We start from the raw sequence: 15,415 nt of genomic DNA, 5'->3' as shown, positions 1-15,415 counted from the left end.
AGTAATAAAACCAGGAAAAGTATGGCCAATCCTTTATTAGCAGAAGCAGTGAGAACAATGATGACCGAACCAGCAACGTACAGCTGGCTCTCTTTTCCAGTTAAAACTAACCTTCTGTGTAGCACAGGAATAGCATCTGTCAGAAATGATAATCCAGTATTTAAACGCAAGTCTAATATTCTTCCATAACAGTGCTAAATCCATAGTTATAATGACCCTGTATAAGTTTGTTGAATTCCTTTTTGTAGAATTTACATCTGTAAAATCTAATTTCTGGCTGAAATAACAGAAAGGAAAAAGGGACATAGTTCTTAGGGGAAGGCAGCATTCCAAAATTAGAGAGGCATCTAAGTGTATCAAACAACTTTAGAGACAAAAATCTTGTTATCATTAGGGAAGATAGTGAACTGTCACAGCTAAATATAACTTTATTGTGCCCTCTGGAGGCAAGGTTTTATATTGCAAGGTGTTCCTTATTATAGGCCCAACAACATAGAGAATTCAAAGGATGTTTAAGAAAATAGCTAACTGAACTTTGCTAATTGTATATTCTTAGCAGCAGAATCAATTTTAAGGAACTCTTGGTCAAAAGTCTTTTGATGCCTGTCTTTCTAGATTGGTTGGCTTACTTGATTAACAGTTAAAATAGCTGTTTAGAGTTTTCTATGTAATTCTATGAGTAATGCACGTGGGAGGGGCATTTGAACTGGGACTGCACCATAAACAGAATATGGCAAGTGAGCCCTGCCATGTGCTGCCCTGGAGCAACGGTTCAAGGGTATTTACACTATGCTGAAATATTTTTCCTTGGTGCTTGTATGAGTATGTATCCAGGCTTTACATGAAGTTAATACAGGTGAGTACAAATCCAGGTTTCATTTAGATTGCAGCATCCACACTGAATCAATAAAGGCTTTATTTATAAGACATGTTATAAATGATGTTACTTTAAAAATGGACAAATGTAATAAGATTTTCCAGATTTGTAATGACCGCTTGCAGTGAGCTGCCCAAAATGGTCAACAAAGAAACATGTTTTAAAGATATTTTCACCTGTTATTTGTAAAATAGGAACATTCCCAACAAAGTGAAATTTCAGCAGAAGAGAGGTCAGGTGAAAAGCATGGTCTTCCTTACCGAAAAAAGTCTATTCAGATGCCAGGGTCTTTGGATTCAAATGTAGAGGACAAGGCCTGGATCCTTCCCTTCTATATCCAGGAGGGAAAGATAAAAAAGCATGTCCTGCAGAAGAGACACAAATCCCTATACAAGTGCTTCAGCTTTGATGATACATGGATGGAGAGAAACCGAAAAAGGACCTTTGTGAAAGAGGCCCAGTCAGATAGAGAGAATGAATCAAGTAACTTCCCAGAAGATCAACTCAATGTAAGGAACCAAAGATAATTTGTCTGTTCTCTCTGTTTGCATCTCATTCTTCCCTTTCAACAATTCTGTTAACTAGTTCTTCTGCTTCCTTTGTTTCTAACACAATATGGCAATTTTGTGTTCACTTTTGTGAGGCTAATCATAAAAGAAAAGATTTATCCTGACAGATAGGTCTTCTTTATTGCCTCTCTTGTCTCATATAGGATGCATGGTGTCATATGTACATACTTATGATGAGTGGATTGAAAAGTATTTCTATTTTAGAATATAATTTATATTTTAGAATACAAATGACATAAATGCAACTTTATTAGAAGCAGTATTAAATATTAAACAACTGCATGGAGAACACTAGGGACCACACAATATTAATTTATTCTCCCCCCTCGTGTAATTTTAAGAGCCTTCTTTTCCTTTTAAAGTTCTTCAAATGACTTATCTAGCATTTCTGATATCTACAAAGTTCTTTTCCCTCAGAGAATACTCCCTGCTCTCCTTTAGCATTTTCATTTACTCTTTTTTATCCAGATTGTTTGGATTGAATATAAGACTTAAAAAAAAAACAGTAATCTTTTCTGAGTTCAGGTTAGCTCTTTTTGTAAATGTGTTACTACTTTTTTTCTGTAGGTTAAAACAAAATCAGTTACTTCTCCAGTGGCCACTGATACCCTTCCTCTCAAGTTGCACCTCTATTCCCAGAGCACACCTACCGGACTAGACTGCATGGGCTTGAGGCAAAGCATCTCCTTTCCTGGTATGACCACCTTTATTATTGGATATCTAATAATTTACGCTATAATTTGGTTGATTTTGAATTGGTTTAGTTATATTATTTGCATCAATTAGCTTTGATGGAAATGGGTATTCAGCAACACTATCTTTATTTTCTTCAGTTCCTCTTTTGTATATATTTGTATGCATTGATCTACCTCAGCAGAGATCTTATAGTGGCATGACCAACTTGTTTATTTTAAGAGACACCGCTAGTATTAAGCTCATTAGTGTTGGCATAAAATAAAGTGGAAGGACTATAGATGGCAATTGCTAAAGTGATGACTTTTAATATTGAGTTTGACAGAATCCCTTCTGGAAGGCTTTATATTTGAAAGAAGGGTATAGTATTGGCTTCAAAGGAATCATGCTGAGTTTGCTTTGTTGCTCCATTTTCTTTTCAAGGGATCTTGACAACTGTTTTCTAATGTCTTCCATTTCACATCTGTAAGTGTAATCCTATTGCTTTATAAGTTAAAAATAATGTTTGCAAAATGACTCCTTTTAATTTAAATGTAATTATGATTTTTGTACTCTGAGACTTCAGTGCTTACTGAAAATTAGAATGCAGGAAAATCGTCAGTAGAGGATAATAATAAGCAGGTTTAAATGAAAGCTTAGAAATCCACTTTTTAATTCTCCAATGCAGAGATGGAGCACAAAGATGTCCAAGATGTTCAAAGGTATTACTTGGACATTTATCGTAAAATATAACTGCTGGTTATATTGTCAGATTGCTTCATCAGTGACATTGCTGATGAATTACTTCTAGCTTGCTTGCTTTTTAAATAGGATTGTATTTATTTACAAAGTTCTTAGAAACACAGAGGGAATTAATGTGACTGCTGAATTTATCTTTCTTTCTGTTATTTTTTTTCCAGATGCTTTCATTACAATTCTCTCAATGTTCTGTTACCATTAGTATGAGGTTGATTATAGTTTAAACAGAAACAATAGAAAAATGTTTAATAGGACGAAAAGATGGGCGAACTAGGGATCCCCCAAGTTTAACAAAGCTTTAGATATTTTTCCTGGAAAGGAAACCGCATAGTATTTATGGAAGAAAGATATATATCAAACTGTATGGTAGCTGTTATTCTTATGAATGGCTACCAACACTTGTTTTGCATGCAGCAAAGTTTTGTTGAAACCATTATGCTGTTTCACTGCCTGGAATTCAGCTTTTAATTAAAAAAAAAGATAGGAATAATAATAATAATAATAATAATAATAATAATAATAATAATAATAATGATGATAATGATGATGATGGTGATGATGATGATGATGATGATGATGATGATGATACACATTTAAATGTTCAGTTGACTGAGTTTCATGTTTAATGAATAAAATATAATAATGATAATGATAACAACAACAATCATTGTTAAACTTGTACGCTGCCCAATTCTTAATGTCTCTGAATGGCTCACAACAATCAAAGAAATTACAATAGATATAGATAATACAATTAAAAAATTCAAAATTAAAGGTAAAAGATGGCAAGTGTGATAAAATGAGGATCTTATTTTCCCTGGAGGTGTTAGTAGCACTGTTAATGCACAATAATAGGTTAGACCTGTATCATTCTCTGCTTAGGAACTTTGTCCTGAGGCACATCTCTGATTAGCAGCTTAAAGTTGCTAAGTTTGAAAATCTTTAGTTTAACATACACAGGCTTGACCGTAAATACATGGAAAAGTTGGGCAGTTTCAACTAATGAAAACCCATCAAGGTTAGGCATCCAGGTGGAGGTCACTTTGGAATTCTCTTTCTGACCAGTATAAAATCTAAAATACCATTAGAAAAGATCAGGGTTCTAAGGTCCATGAAGGAAGGACGAGATGTAATGCCAGTAAGAATAAATTCTCTACTTTCAAATTTCATTTCATTTATGAAGGATCAAAGTCTTTGGTTCTTTCCAAACTGTCAAAATAATATATAGTAGGCCCTTTTTATTTGAAATGTTTCAGAAGCTTTTCTTAAGGGAGATGGAGATATCACATTTCCTCATCATTAAACTGTAGTATTTTGTCACAGACAGTTTTATTTTATTGATCTTCTCTCAGTTAGCAAATCAACGACAATAACTACTGGAAAATGAAAGGTAATCATGAATTATAATTAAAGATTGCTTGTGTTATTTCACTAGTGAGAATTACAGAATTGTCTTCCTTCTCCTCACTTGTCTGTCCCATTTAACTGAACTATTTCTTAGAAGCTAAATGGTGTCTTGATGTAGCATTCAAGCATTATATCTTTTTAATCCTTACAAATGAAGAAAATCCTAGAAATACATTTTCCTTTACCTGCAACAGTGCAATGTTGTAGTTCCTGTCAGTTATTAAAAAAAAAAAAGATTTGTGTGTATGCTCTTCATGGATGACTCTCTCATCCCCATGTTCTCCAAAAATTATCCTGTAGGGTTTTAAACCTCAGGTTTGTAACCAAATGCCACTTCCAAATATGATTGTTTTTGTCTATGTAAGAGACATCTTACATAGAGACATCTTTTCTCTTTTTGGAAAAGAGACATCTTTTCTCTTTTTGGAAAAAGAGAAAAGAAAAATGCCATTGCTCTTTTTCTTCTTTCTGAAACATTCCTATAGCATGCATGAATTGGGATTTTCTTTTTCATAATTTCAAGGCATGTAACATTCTAATTTCATCCATTCCAGTACTTATTTTAAATAGCCAGAAACTTGAGTTACCTATAAATACATCTAATTTCTTATCTACGATTTGTGTTCTTATAATGTTGCCCTTACAGCAACTTAAAACTCACAATAGCTAAAAATCTATTTACAAGTTTACAATGTTTTATTTGATTTATAAATTGATACTGTTCTATATAAAATATTTCATTTATATTATTTTCATATATATCAATTTTATATATATTTCATTTCCATACTGATAAATACTTTTTACCAGGGTTTTCTTTTTTTTAGCAGACTACTTTGAAGTGTTGAGAAAATAAATATGGAATATTTTTATGCAATATGATTTAGAATTTACTGAAAAGAGAAACACTGCTGTCAGAATACTGGATGAAGCCAAAATCTCTTTTATTTTTCAGGCTTAGGTTACAAAAAGTAACAATATCAATGTTGTTTTCATTCTGAAATGTCTAAAACATTAGGAGATGACCAGTGCTACCAAGAGAAGATATATTTTTGAAGTTCCAATATATCAATGCCTAGTTGAATTTTACGAATTGTATGGTTGGAAGATAATCAATGAATCACATTGCATGGTATAGTCACACACATTCCAAGTCCCAGATTTTTTTTTTCTTTTCTCCAATGTGATGTATTCCAGATGCATTAATGACATGCTGAGAATTCCTAGACAACAAGGATGAATCTAGTCTTTCAAATCTCAGTGACCTGGAAAATACCAAGTTTGAGGAAGACTATGATATGATTACATTATTTATGTACAGTATTTTTTCTCCCAAAGACTTCACTTTATCCATACTCAAAACTGGAAAGTACGGTTAAAATATCATATTTCCCAAATAATTGTAAAACAACATGAGACATTCTAGTTTTCTTCTTTATCAAATTTTTTTTAAAAAACAATTTTAATGCATTTCAAATATTAAATGATCACGGTTTTAAGTTAACATTATCGATTATATTGATTTAAAAAGAATAAAACTATAATTTATTGATTTATGTAGCAATTTATATACCACTTAGTTCAATCCTCAAGAAGGTTTATAATAATTATGAAACCCATGTGCTAAAAGAATCCCCACCTAATCCACCAATAATTACTTAGAGAATATAATCAACCAAATATTTAAAGAATATCTAGTAAAAAAGGCACATATATCAACTAAATATTTACCAAAGTATAATGGTTTTCATAGCTTCCCCAAAGTTAATAAGCTGGGGACTTATTATTTGAGTCACCTTAGCAAGTACACTGTTCCACAGACTAGTATTAACTACTGAAATGACAGCTTACCTCTAGTTCAGGCTATAAAGGAGATCTGGAAATTTGTATATTTGCATGTTTGTATTAATAAAATAGAATTAGCTCATTTGGTTGTGTCTCCTGTGTAGATTTCCTGAGAAGGCTGACATCTATCTTTCATGTCTAAAAGTACAAATCTCATTTACAGTCTGAGAATTTAGGGTGGGTCTCTTCCTCTGCCCATTATGCACCTATAGGCTATGCCCTTTCATTCCCTCATATCTCAAGTTACCCACAACAGGGTCACCTATGTGATGTTTGAAAGATTAATACCAACCATTTGAATTAGACTCTGAAACTAACTAGTAACCAGTGCAGTGATCAAATTATATCAAACTATACAGGTAATTCCATATACTTTTTTTTTTTAGAAAACAGACTTATTGATATTGTTTCCTGATTGCTTATTTGTACCCTATGACTATCATTAAGTATTGTACCCTATGATTCTTGATGAACGTATCTTTTCTTTTATGTACACTGAGAGCATATGCACCAAGACAAATTTCTTGTGTGTCCAATCACACTTGGCCAATAAAAAATTCTATTCTAAACAGACTTTTAAAAACTGTTACTGAAAGATGCTGAATCTGGGGATCCTTGTTGTCAATATGGCATGAAACTACAATACCTTAATTATCAATAATACCTTAATAATAATAAATAATCAGAAGGAAGGTACTCAGCCCGAAGAGGTCAAGAGAATTCTGGTCTCTGTAATAATTAGTTTCATTCCAATTGCCTATATTACAATCCTTTGAGAAATGTTGAAGGCGATAGAAGGAATATTTGTCAGTACACTGTAATAGAATATTATGTGACCAAGTCATGGAAGAGTGCACTAATGATTTCTGAAGCTCTACAAATCAAACTTCACCTCTGGGTAACTGAAATAGCTTCTTAGTGAAGGAAGCTCAGTTCACAAATGGTAGATTTTCAAACTTGCTTGCTTGCTGATATAATAGTACACCTATGGTCTTTTGCAAGCTGAGAGGAAGCTCTTATGTGATTAGTTCAGCAATGGAGTGCACAAAATGAAATAACTTGTTTTATGATCTGTCCTGCATAACCCTTCATATGTAAAATGAAAAGCATGAGAATAGAGAATGCCATGGTAAAAATGGCTGATATGCGAATTCTTTTCCTACATGATCTTCTACAGCCTCAATAACAACAATTTACTAAATTTGTATGCCACCTTACTCTCAATTACTGTTCACTTTGTTGCTTACTATACTTAGAAACTCTCTATAATTAGGTAACACAATTGATAAACAAACCCAGAATTTGAATTGTTGTTACTTTTATTATTATATTTTTAATCTGTCTTTTTATACATAATTCAAAGTGGCAAACATGTGTAACATTTAGAATAGCTGTTTTAAGGTCCTGGTTTTCCATTCTGGTATCCATTGCATCTACCATAATGGCAAAATGCTTTTAACTTAGCCGGAAAGTTTTCAGACACAGCAAACCCTGGGACTATGGAAGATACAGATTGGGGACCAAAGGGGCACATCTTTATATATAGTATAATTAATCAGGTCAATTTATATCTAACTTTTTGAGGAACTGCAACGGTATTATGTTACGTAGTATGTTATGTAAGACATCTCATAGCAAATTTTAATTACTTCCACATTCTTCCAGCATCTTTTAAAATGCATGTTAATCATACATATCTATAACCTAAATACACACACACTATACCCCCACACATAAAATACAATAAGTATACAGTATATCAATATGATTGTAAAATATTTTTATTTATCTTTTCCAAACATAATGAATAGTTAAAATAAATACAATGTTTCATTAAAATACATCAAAATAGCACTGATAATCCTAGCATAGAGATAACAGCAGTAACATATAAAAATTAGATAATAGTAGAATTAGGTGGCATTAGGATCAGGAATAGAGTTTCAGCCAAAAAGACTATATCCCAAAGATACTGTACATTCCATTTATGAGTACCAGCTAAATTTCTTATATACATTAAAAGTGGTTTCTAAGGATGAAGCCTGCACTTGGAATAAATGTTATGTTAAAACAACAATGCTTAGTATCATTTCCTACCAACGATATTGAGAATCTGCAGCAAAGGTCATTTTCAAGACTTGTCCTAGAACTCTTTTTCTTGGCTGAGTAGATATGCATTCTTTCCCTCTTTGAACTGGCACAAAAGTAGAAATTATGCTTCCCTTACAAGCTGAGCTTTATTTTACTGGGAAATGGTGCTGTCCTTACAATTAATGTGGGAGAGTCCGGGTTTGCAACTGGTGGTTTCCTGGCTTCACTCCCTCCCTGCTCTGTGTGCTGGCAGATAAAACAACCATAACTGCTTGCCTTACTGTGACTATGTTCTTAGGAGGGACTGGTTGTCTCCAAGTGTTTTCCCACTTTATACACCTCCATAAGTTTGGAGAAACTTTAAGGTTTTTTTTTTTTATTGGGGCTATCAGTTTCCCAGGAGATCATTACTCCAATAATGGGGGGGGGCAATCTAGAGAAACTGTACCCTTAATCAAAACTACCTTTATGTCATAAGATCAATATTCCCTTGTAAAGAAAAAAGAACAATTGAAAAAATGGGAAGATAGTCATTCTAGATGAGCTCTTCACTTATCCTGTGCCTTCCCCTTCTCTCTTTCTCTCTCACTCACACACTCATGCTGGCTCTAGCCTTACTTCAGTCAGTGTTCCCTTCAGTGGCTCCCTTCCACTGGCTAGTCAGCTGGATACCGATAGTCTTATGTAAAACAAACAATAACAGCAAAATTAGTAAAACCCAGAAAAAAACCTCCAGATATCTATTATAATATATAGGAAAATACCCATTGAATGGATATGAAAAGATTTGCCTGCAGGAGAATGAAATGGCTAATGGGAACTGGGCAAGATCAAGCCCCTGGTCAGGTCATCAACTATATAATCAATATTTTTATATGAAAATATTTGTATCAAGAAAAGAAAAATGCCAGTTTAAAATGGAATAATTAAAATCAACTTTAAGGTGTTTCTGCAGCAAGGTAAGGAAGCAAAGTTATGAGGCCCTATTCCTTGAAAATAATCAGAAAAACATCTTTGTGTCTTAACCTTTGTAAACTGTCCCAAGACACTGACAACTGAGCAACAAAGAAAAAATGAAATGAAATGAAGCATCTCATTATTTTCAAGAAATATCTCTTTGTATAAAGTTCTGAAGTACTCTTATGTATGATAGGTTTGGAAGTGTACACCCAAGCATCATTACAAGCAGGTTGCAATTTTGTTTTTAGGATTTTTAGGGTTCCTAATATCATGCAACTTATGCCTTATTCCTGGATTGTACTTATATACAACATTGTACATAACACTTATACACAACATTGTCACTCTTCAACAGTTCCACTGATTTGACTTCTTCCTCAGATGCAATTACTTAATTCTGTTTTCCAATAGAAGCACAAGAGCTCTGCTCTTTTTTCCAGTGGCAGGAAATCCCACCCTCTTCTTGTACTTTCCTCTGCTCCGTTCTTCTTTCAGTATAAGAAGCTTCATCCTAACATTTCTCAACTGTTTTAACAAAGGGGTGGCCCCTGATGGTTTTGCAATCCCCTAGTTCACGGTGTCAAACTCGCAGCATCATGTTGCTGTCACGTGATGTATCACAATGTTTTCCCCCTTCATGGAGCTGGGATGGGTGTGGCCTGCGCGTGACACATCTGGCCTGTGGGCTGCCAATTTGACACCCCTGCATGATTGTTCAAATTGTTCAAAAAACACTAAATATCACATTTATAGATAGGGCACTGGAGGGAAGTTATTTCTGTACCATCCTATAGATAGCTGGACATAGAACTGATATCTTCATAGGTATCCTCCACATTTAAATTCATCAATGGTTGACCATAGATGAACTTCAAATAAATTGTGAGGGTTTAGGAAATGAAAATAATGGTGGTATAAAAGAACAACAGTTGCCAGGATAGCCTTTGGGAGAAGAACAAATAGAAAATAAAATTATATCTGTTTGTGCACCAGGGTCAAATCTTTGAGATAGACCAGGTCAGGAAATGGACTCTACAAGGATTGTAGGAATCCTACTTATTGTTGTAGGGTATAATATTGGAATATTGAAACTCTGCTAGAGTTTCCCTCTGGTCCTTCTTATACCAAGCAGAATCAAGACAGGGTTAGTTTGAGTCTCTTTCTCACACTCCCTTCTTTCCCAGGACTGAATTTCCTTTTCTGTTAATGTGTCTACAAACCCTTTTGACTACTTTTGTCAAAGCTTTCTCTCCACATTTCTATCCAACCAGTGAGTAAGACCCTAAAAACCTGGCTCTGTTCTTGAATGTGAGGTGCTGAATGTGTCAAGGGCTTTATTGCTTACTGGCCAATTATCTTAGCTGCTATGTATATTTATTTTGGATGTTTTTATTGTGTGTTTTTTTTTGTTATTTAGTTTTTAAATTGTGATATATTTTTTAAATTAGAGACATTGATTGAGATGGATGGCTATGGAAATGGAATAAATAAAAATAAATTAAAAACTGTATCTTAACTTTTGAGTCACATGTGCTTTATAATTTGGAGCAATTGTAATGCTATTCATGTTATTTGTTTTGTTTTGGATTATAGAAACATGATGAATCATAGAGGTTTGCTCTAAAATGCTTTCTAGGACTATCCAAGCATATTATTCTACTACAATTGAGACAACAGATGCTGAGAGAAAATGAAATGTATTTGTCAGGTGATGTCAGTATACAGCTATGACACTCTGTTGCCCTTAGGCAGGATGGCAATCCACTCCCACTGCCAGTGCTTACATAAGATTAAATACATTCATGCTGTTGACTTCTGTGTGTGTTGAATGGGAAGGGAAGGCATTTTGCCTCAGGTATAAACTTAGCTAACTTTGTTCACTTGATCCCATGTATATATATTTGGTCACTGTTAAAGAGGTTTGAATCACAAGGGTGAACAGATTATGCAAGTCCTCAGGTTCTCCAGATATTTGCCCATACTTTTCTAGCCTTTTGGTTGATTCTTATCCAAATACTTATCAGGTGTTTAGGTGAAAGAGGAAAAATATTCCCAGGGTTTCAGATATGAAAGAGTTAATCATTTTAGATACTGGGCAGAGTCCAGCAAAACCTGGAAGTCTCAAACAAAGCATCCAGTCAGGAGCAGAAAGTTTTCCTCTCTTTGTCAGATGAGCTTTTAAACATTTATATTAATGATTGATCTGAGCCAATGTTGCTCAGATTTTGCTGCTGTTTTAGTCTACCTAGGTGTATATGCATGTAGAGTCTTTGATGCTGACAGGAATACTTATTTTCCTTTTTTCTAGTATCCTTTCAGTGCTAAATTGATCCTTTAATTGTTAAGATACATAATAGACACCTTCCTTTCTCCTTCCCTCCTTCCTTCCTTCCTTCCTTCCTTCCTTCCTTCCTTCCTTCCTTCCTTCCTTCCTTCCTTCCTTCCTTCCTTCCTTGAATGTGAGTGTGTGTATATATGCATGTGCTCTATTACAATTGTGGATTTCATATTGTTAGTTATGTCACTGCTATTGTATAATACAGAATCACTATTAGGAAGTATTAACATGAGATGTTAAGATGTGACTGTTCATTAGTTTTCTCCATGGAGAGGTTGTTTTATCTCCCTGTCATTTTATTTCAGATTTTGTTCGCTATCTCAAAAATCTTATTTGGGATGAAAAGTGCAATATATACATGTTTTCAGGAAAAAAACCAAGACTGTCCCAGATCAGTTTTGAAAATGCTTTCTAAATACTATTGTCTTCTATAAAGCAAAAAGCTTTAAAGAGGCAGTATATTGGATATTCAAGATAACTTTTATTTTTATGTTTGATCTGCTGCTGATTTTTACCATTAATATTAATGTGGGTGGATCTGTGTTCTATAGTATTGAACTGTTAAAGAAAAAAGACATCCAGTGGACATAAACTGTGTGATGCTGAAGTGGAATAAGTGGCTTTTTAAAGGATTTAGCCCTCCTCTCTGCCCTCAATGCATTCTTCATTGCTATCTTTTAATGTTTGACAGCTACATGACAACCCTGTCAGGGCCCCACAGGAGAAGCTGTAGATCCCTACTCTTAGAAATATTAGCAGGGACTCCTTGCTCAAAGTATGCTGATGTTTAAAAGGTGAATTCCTTCTTCACCAGGGAATACAATTTTTATATACATGTCTTAGTTCCAAAATTCTTTTAAACCAACCCCACAGTTGTTTTAGAAAAACACTGGAAAAATGACAGAGTGACAAATTTATTTTTTTCTCGTATTGTGAGTGAAACAGATACTCAAAAAGGTGGTATATTACTCTCCTTTTTTCTGTTGTGTTTATTGTAGAGTACAGAAATAATAATAATGAAATCTATTAGGGAATTCTAAGGCTTGTCAACTATTTGCTGATAAGAGCATTCTTAATTTAAAAAAAAAAGCTACATGAAAAGAATCTTCAAAGGCTAAACTTTTTCTTAGCACTGTGGGATGGGATATATTTTCCTCCGGAAAGTTTTGTTTGAAATACAGGTGTCTTAAAGAAACAGACACCAACATATGAATATGTTAGCATCCTTGGTAAAGCCCTTTGCATCTTTCTTCAAGTCTTAAATGTGCTCTTCAAATACACCCGAGGCTCTCCGCACATGCTAAGCTTGTTGGAATCTCTTCTGTGTTTTTTTGCAGTCTGGAAAGATAGAGCATAAGAAACAACTCTAGACCACCCTGTTCCTGTTGCATTGAGCTGTCAAACGATTAATATGTGCCCCTTTCTTTAAAAAAATCCCTTGTATAGGAAACTTTTTAATCCCCCCCTCAGATCTCCAACATGAAATACATATTGGAATAATGAGGTTATCTGGCATCCACAGTCACACTGTTTTGATGAGCTGGTTTTCATCTCTCTGAATTTGATCACCTCTTAATTGTTATAGAATGGACTGTGGTAGCAGGATAGTGTCATTGCTTCAGGATTAGCTTATTCTAGATACAAACCAGAATAGTATGAGGATGTGCAGGCTAGTCCTCTGAATATCTACTTATATACTTACAGGCATGCTGCTCCCTTCATTCTGTTTAACTACTGTCTGCTGATGAGGGAGCTGCCAGTGAAACAACTCTTTCTCCTCTCCCCAAGCCTTTTGGAACTGCTTCAAACTTTTCTGTAGAGGTACATTACATCCTCCCCTTCCCTTGCAATTTAAGCTCTCTCTGTCCTGTCCTTGGTTTGTTTAATCCCTTGGAATCAGCTTAGAAATAAGCCTACTTCTGCAAATTTGAGCTGAGGTTTTTTCAACAGTCAGCAAGGGAGCCTCCCTGGTGGACCCCTATGATGTCAGGTTGCATCGTGCAGGCGGTTGGCAACGCGGAGGAGAGGAATCCCATACAGCACTTAGACAGCAGGACCTGGTGGCCACTGCCCTGCGTGTAACTGGCTGGTGCAGCTGACTCTCCCTCTTTCTTCGTAGCAGCAGAGCCTCCTGGCTCTCCATCTGCCTGCCTGCATGAGGACCCAGCAGTACTCCAGCTGCGAATCTGCTGGTGCAGACAGCGGAGCCAACTGTAGTAGCAGTGGAAGCTCTGGCCTCTCCCCAGGTTCAGATTCAGAGAGCAGCGGAGTGGTGTGTGGTGGTAGCAGTGGGATGCGAGGGGTCCTTTCCAGATACTGGAGTCTGGAAAGTCTTCACTCCACTTCAGGTAAGAACAGCTAAAGGGTGGCTCTCTGGTACCTTGGGGAATAGAAAGGGAAGCAAGGGAGAATTTGTGTGAAATGGGAATGAACAACACGGGAGCTAAACAAATACATTAAAGAAAATGTTAACAAGCTTTATTCCTGTGCCTTTTACTACTGAAAGCCTGATTCTTCTTCCGGAATCAAGAGAAAAGGAAGGATGGAGATGTGGAAGCTGGTAGGAGGCTGCGTATGTGCTCAGCCACTTTCTCTTTCTACAATGGCAAAGTTACTGTGAAATACAAAATATAGCACATTTTCTCTCTTATGAAATATCTTGTCATTGAAAATTAGCATGGGTTATTACTGCATGCCACAGTCTGATTTCTATTTATTTTGTCTTATTTGAGAAATATTTCTTATTCATCTTTTAAGTATTACTTCTACTTCACTGCTCTCACTCTGTCTTTTTGGTTTTGCCATTCAAGTGATGTAAACAATGTATGGATATGAAAGCTCTGAATGTAAATGCATTAGACAGAATTGTACCCATCGTTTTTTGACTGTTGATATTTGAATAGTTTGTTTCTTATCATGGCTTTCTAATTACTCTTTTTAGATAGACTTATCAGTTTCGGCTAGTCTGTAGTTGTCATAAACAACTTCTTTCTGGATAGTTTTGATTCCAGTATTCAAGTACATCAAAAGACTAGTTCTCATCCAGCATATTTACTGTGTTCTATCAAAAAAGCTTGGATTAGTGAAAACATTAAATTTAGCTGATACAATTTAAAAGACCTTGCTGCTACTTTATACAGCATTATGTTTCTGTTTACAAAATTCCCATTTAAATGACAAACCTCTTCTAATGATCTGTAATGATTAAATAACCTTACATCTTTTTGTGCCCTATATGGTAGTATGATGCCCTGAGGAAATAAAATACATGGGCAGATGCTAGATGATAGACTCTGGTTATTATACATCTTCAATGGGACCTGAAAAACTATGCCATAGTGTGAATGTTGTAGCATGGCTTGCTGATGTTCAGGATTGCATCCATTTGATTGCTTTCCCCCCCAGCAATGATCAGTTGACATTTCATGGCTTCTGAGATTACTGATTGCTCACAGCACTGTTTTTACAATAATTTCTTATAAGCTGTTTCTCCAAACATTTATATGTGTATCTTCTGGAAACCTTCTTCAAACCTGCCAAAATCTCCATCTTGTTCATGGGTGGTATGAAGCAGTAGAGCCTCGGTAATATAATTAGTAGAAATTATGGCATTAGAATGAAAACTATTCCTTGGCACATGAAAGCCCACAGTTTTCTTGAAACATTATCAATATCTACATTGCAATTACTGTATGTATTGTACATTTATGACAAATTTCCGCTATGGCTTTAGTCAAAATATCACAGTATGATACAGAAAGACTCACTTTCCCACTCTGTTATGGAAACTGTCAGGATTTTAACTGACCCCATGCTCTTATCTTTAAGGATCCTTGTTGCAGACTTATATTGGTTTATATCAGCCACTCCTCATGTTTTGATGACATAAATAAAAAT

General features: G+C 35.0%; 1 protein-coding gene across 4 annotated transcripts in view; it reads left to right on the top strand.

The window, feature by feature from the left end:
• The window catches only part of ARHGEF4 (Rho guanine nucleotide exchange factor 4), a 180,322-nt gene that overhangs the window by 88,074 nt on the left and 76,833 nt on the right, over positions 1-15,415 (top strand). For 2 of the 4 annotated variants that reach the window (XM_034439791.3, XM_034439789.3), the window contains exons 4-5: positions 1,072-1,386; positions 2,014-2,140. In XM_034439791.3, coding sequence (XP_034295682.2) covers positions 1,072-1,386; positions 2,014-2,140 — 442 coding nt within the window. Of the gene's footprint in view, positions 1-1,071; positions 1,387-2,013; positions 2,141-13,398; positions 13,867-15,415 lie in introns of those variants that run through there. The other 2 variants (XM_087872759.1, XM_087872758.1) reach the window with 1 other exon arrangement.

This window comes from Pantherophis guttatus, chromosome 6, assembly GCF_059756535.1.
Source record: "Pantherophis guttatus breed Tessera chromosome 6, ASM5975653v1, whole genome shotgun sequence".
Classification (NCBI taxonomy): Eukaryota; Metazoa; Chordata; class Lepidosauria; order Squamata; family Colubridae; genus Pantherophis; species Pantherophis guttatus.
The sequence above is the reverse complement of the archived record's forward strand: the minus strand, read 5'-3'. Positions and strand labels throughout refer to the sequence as shown.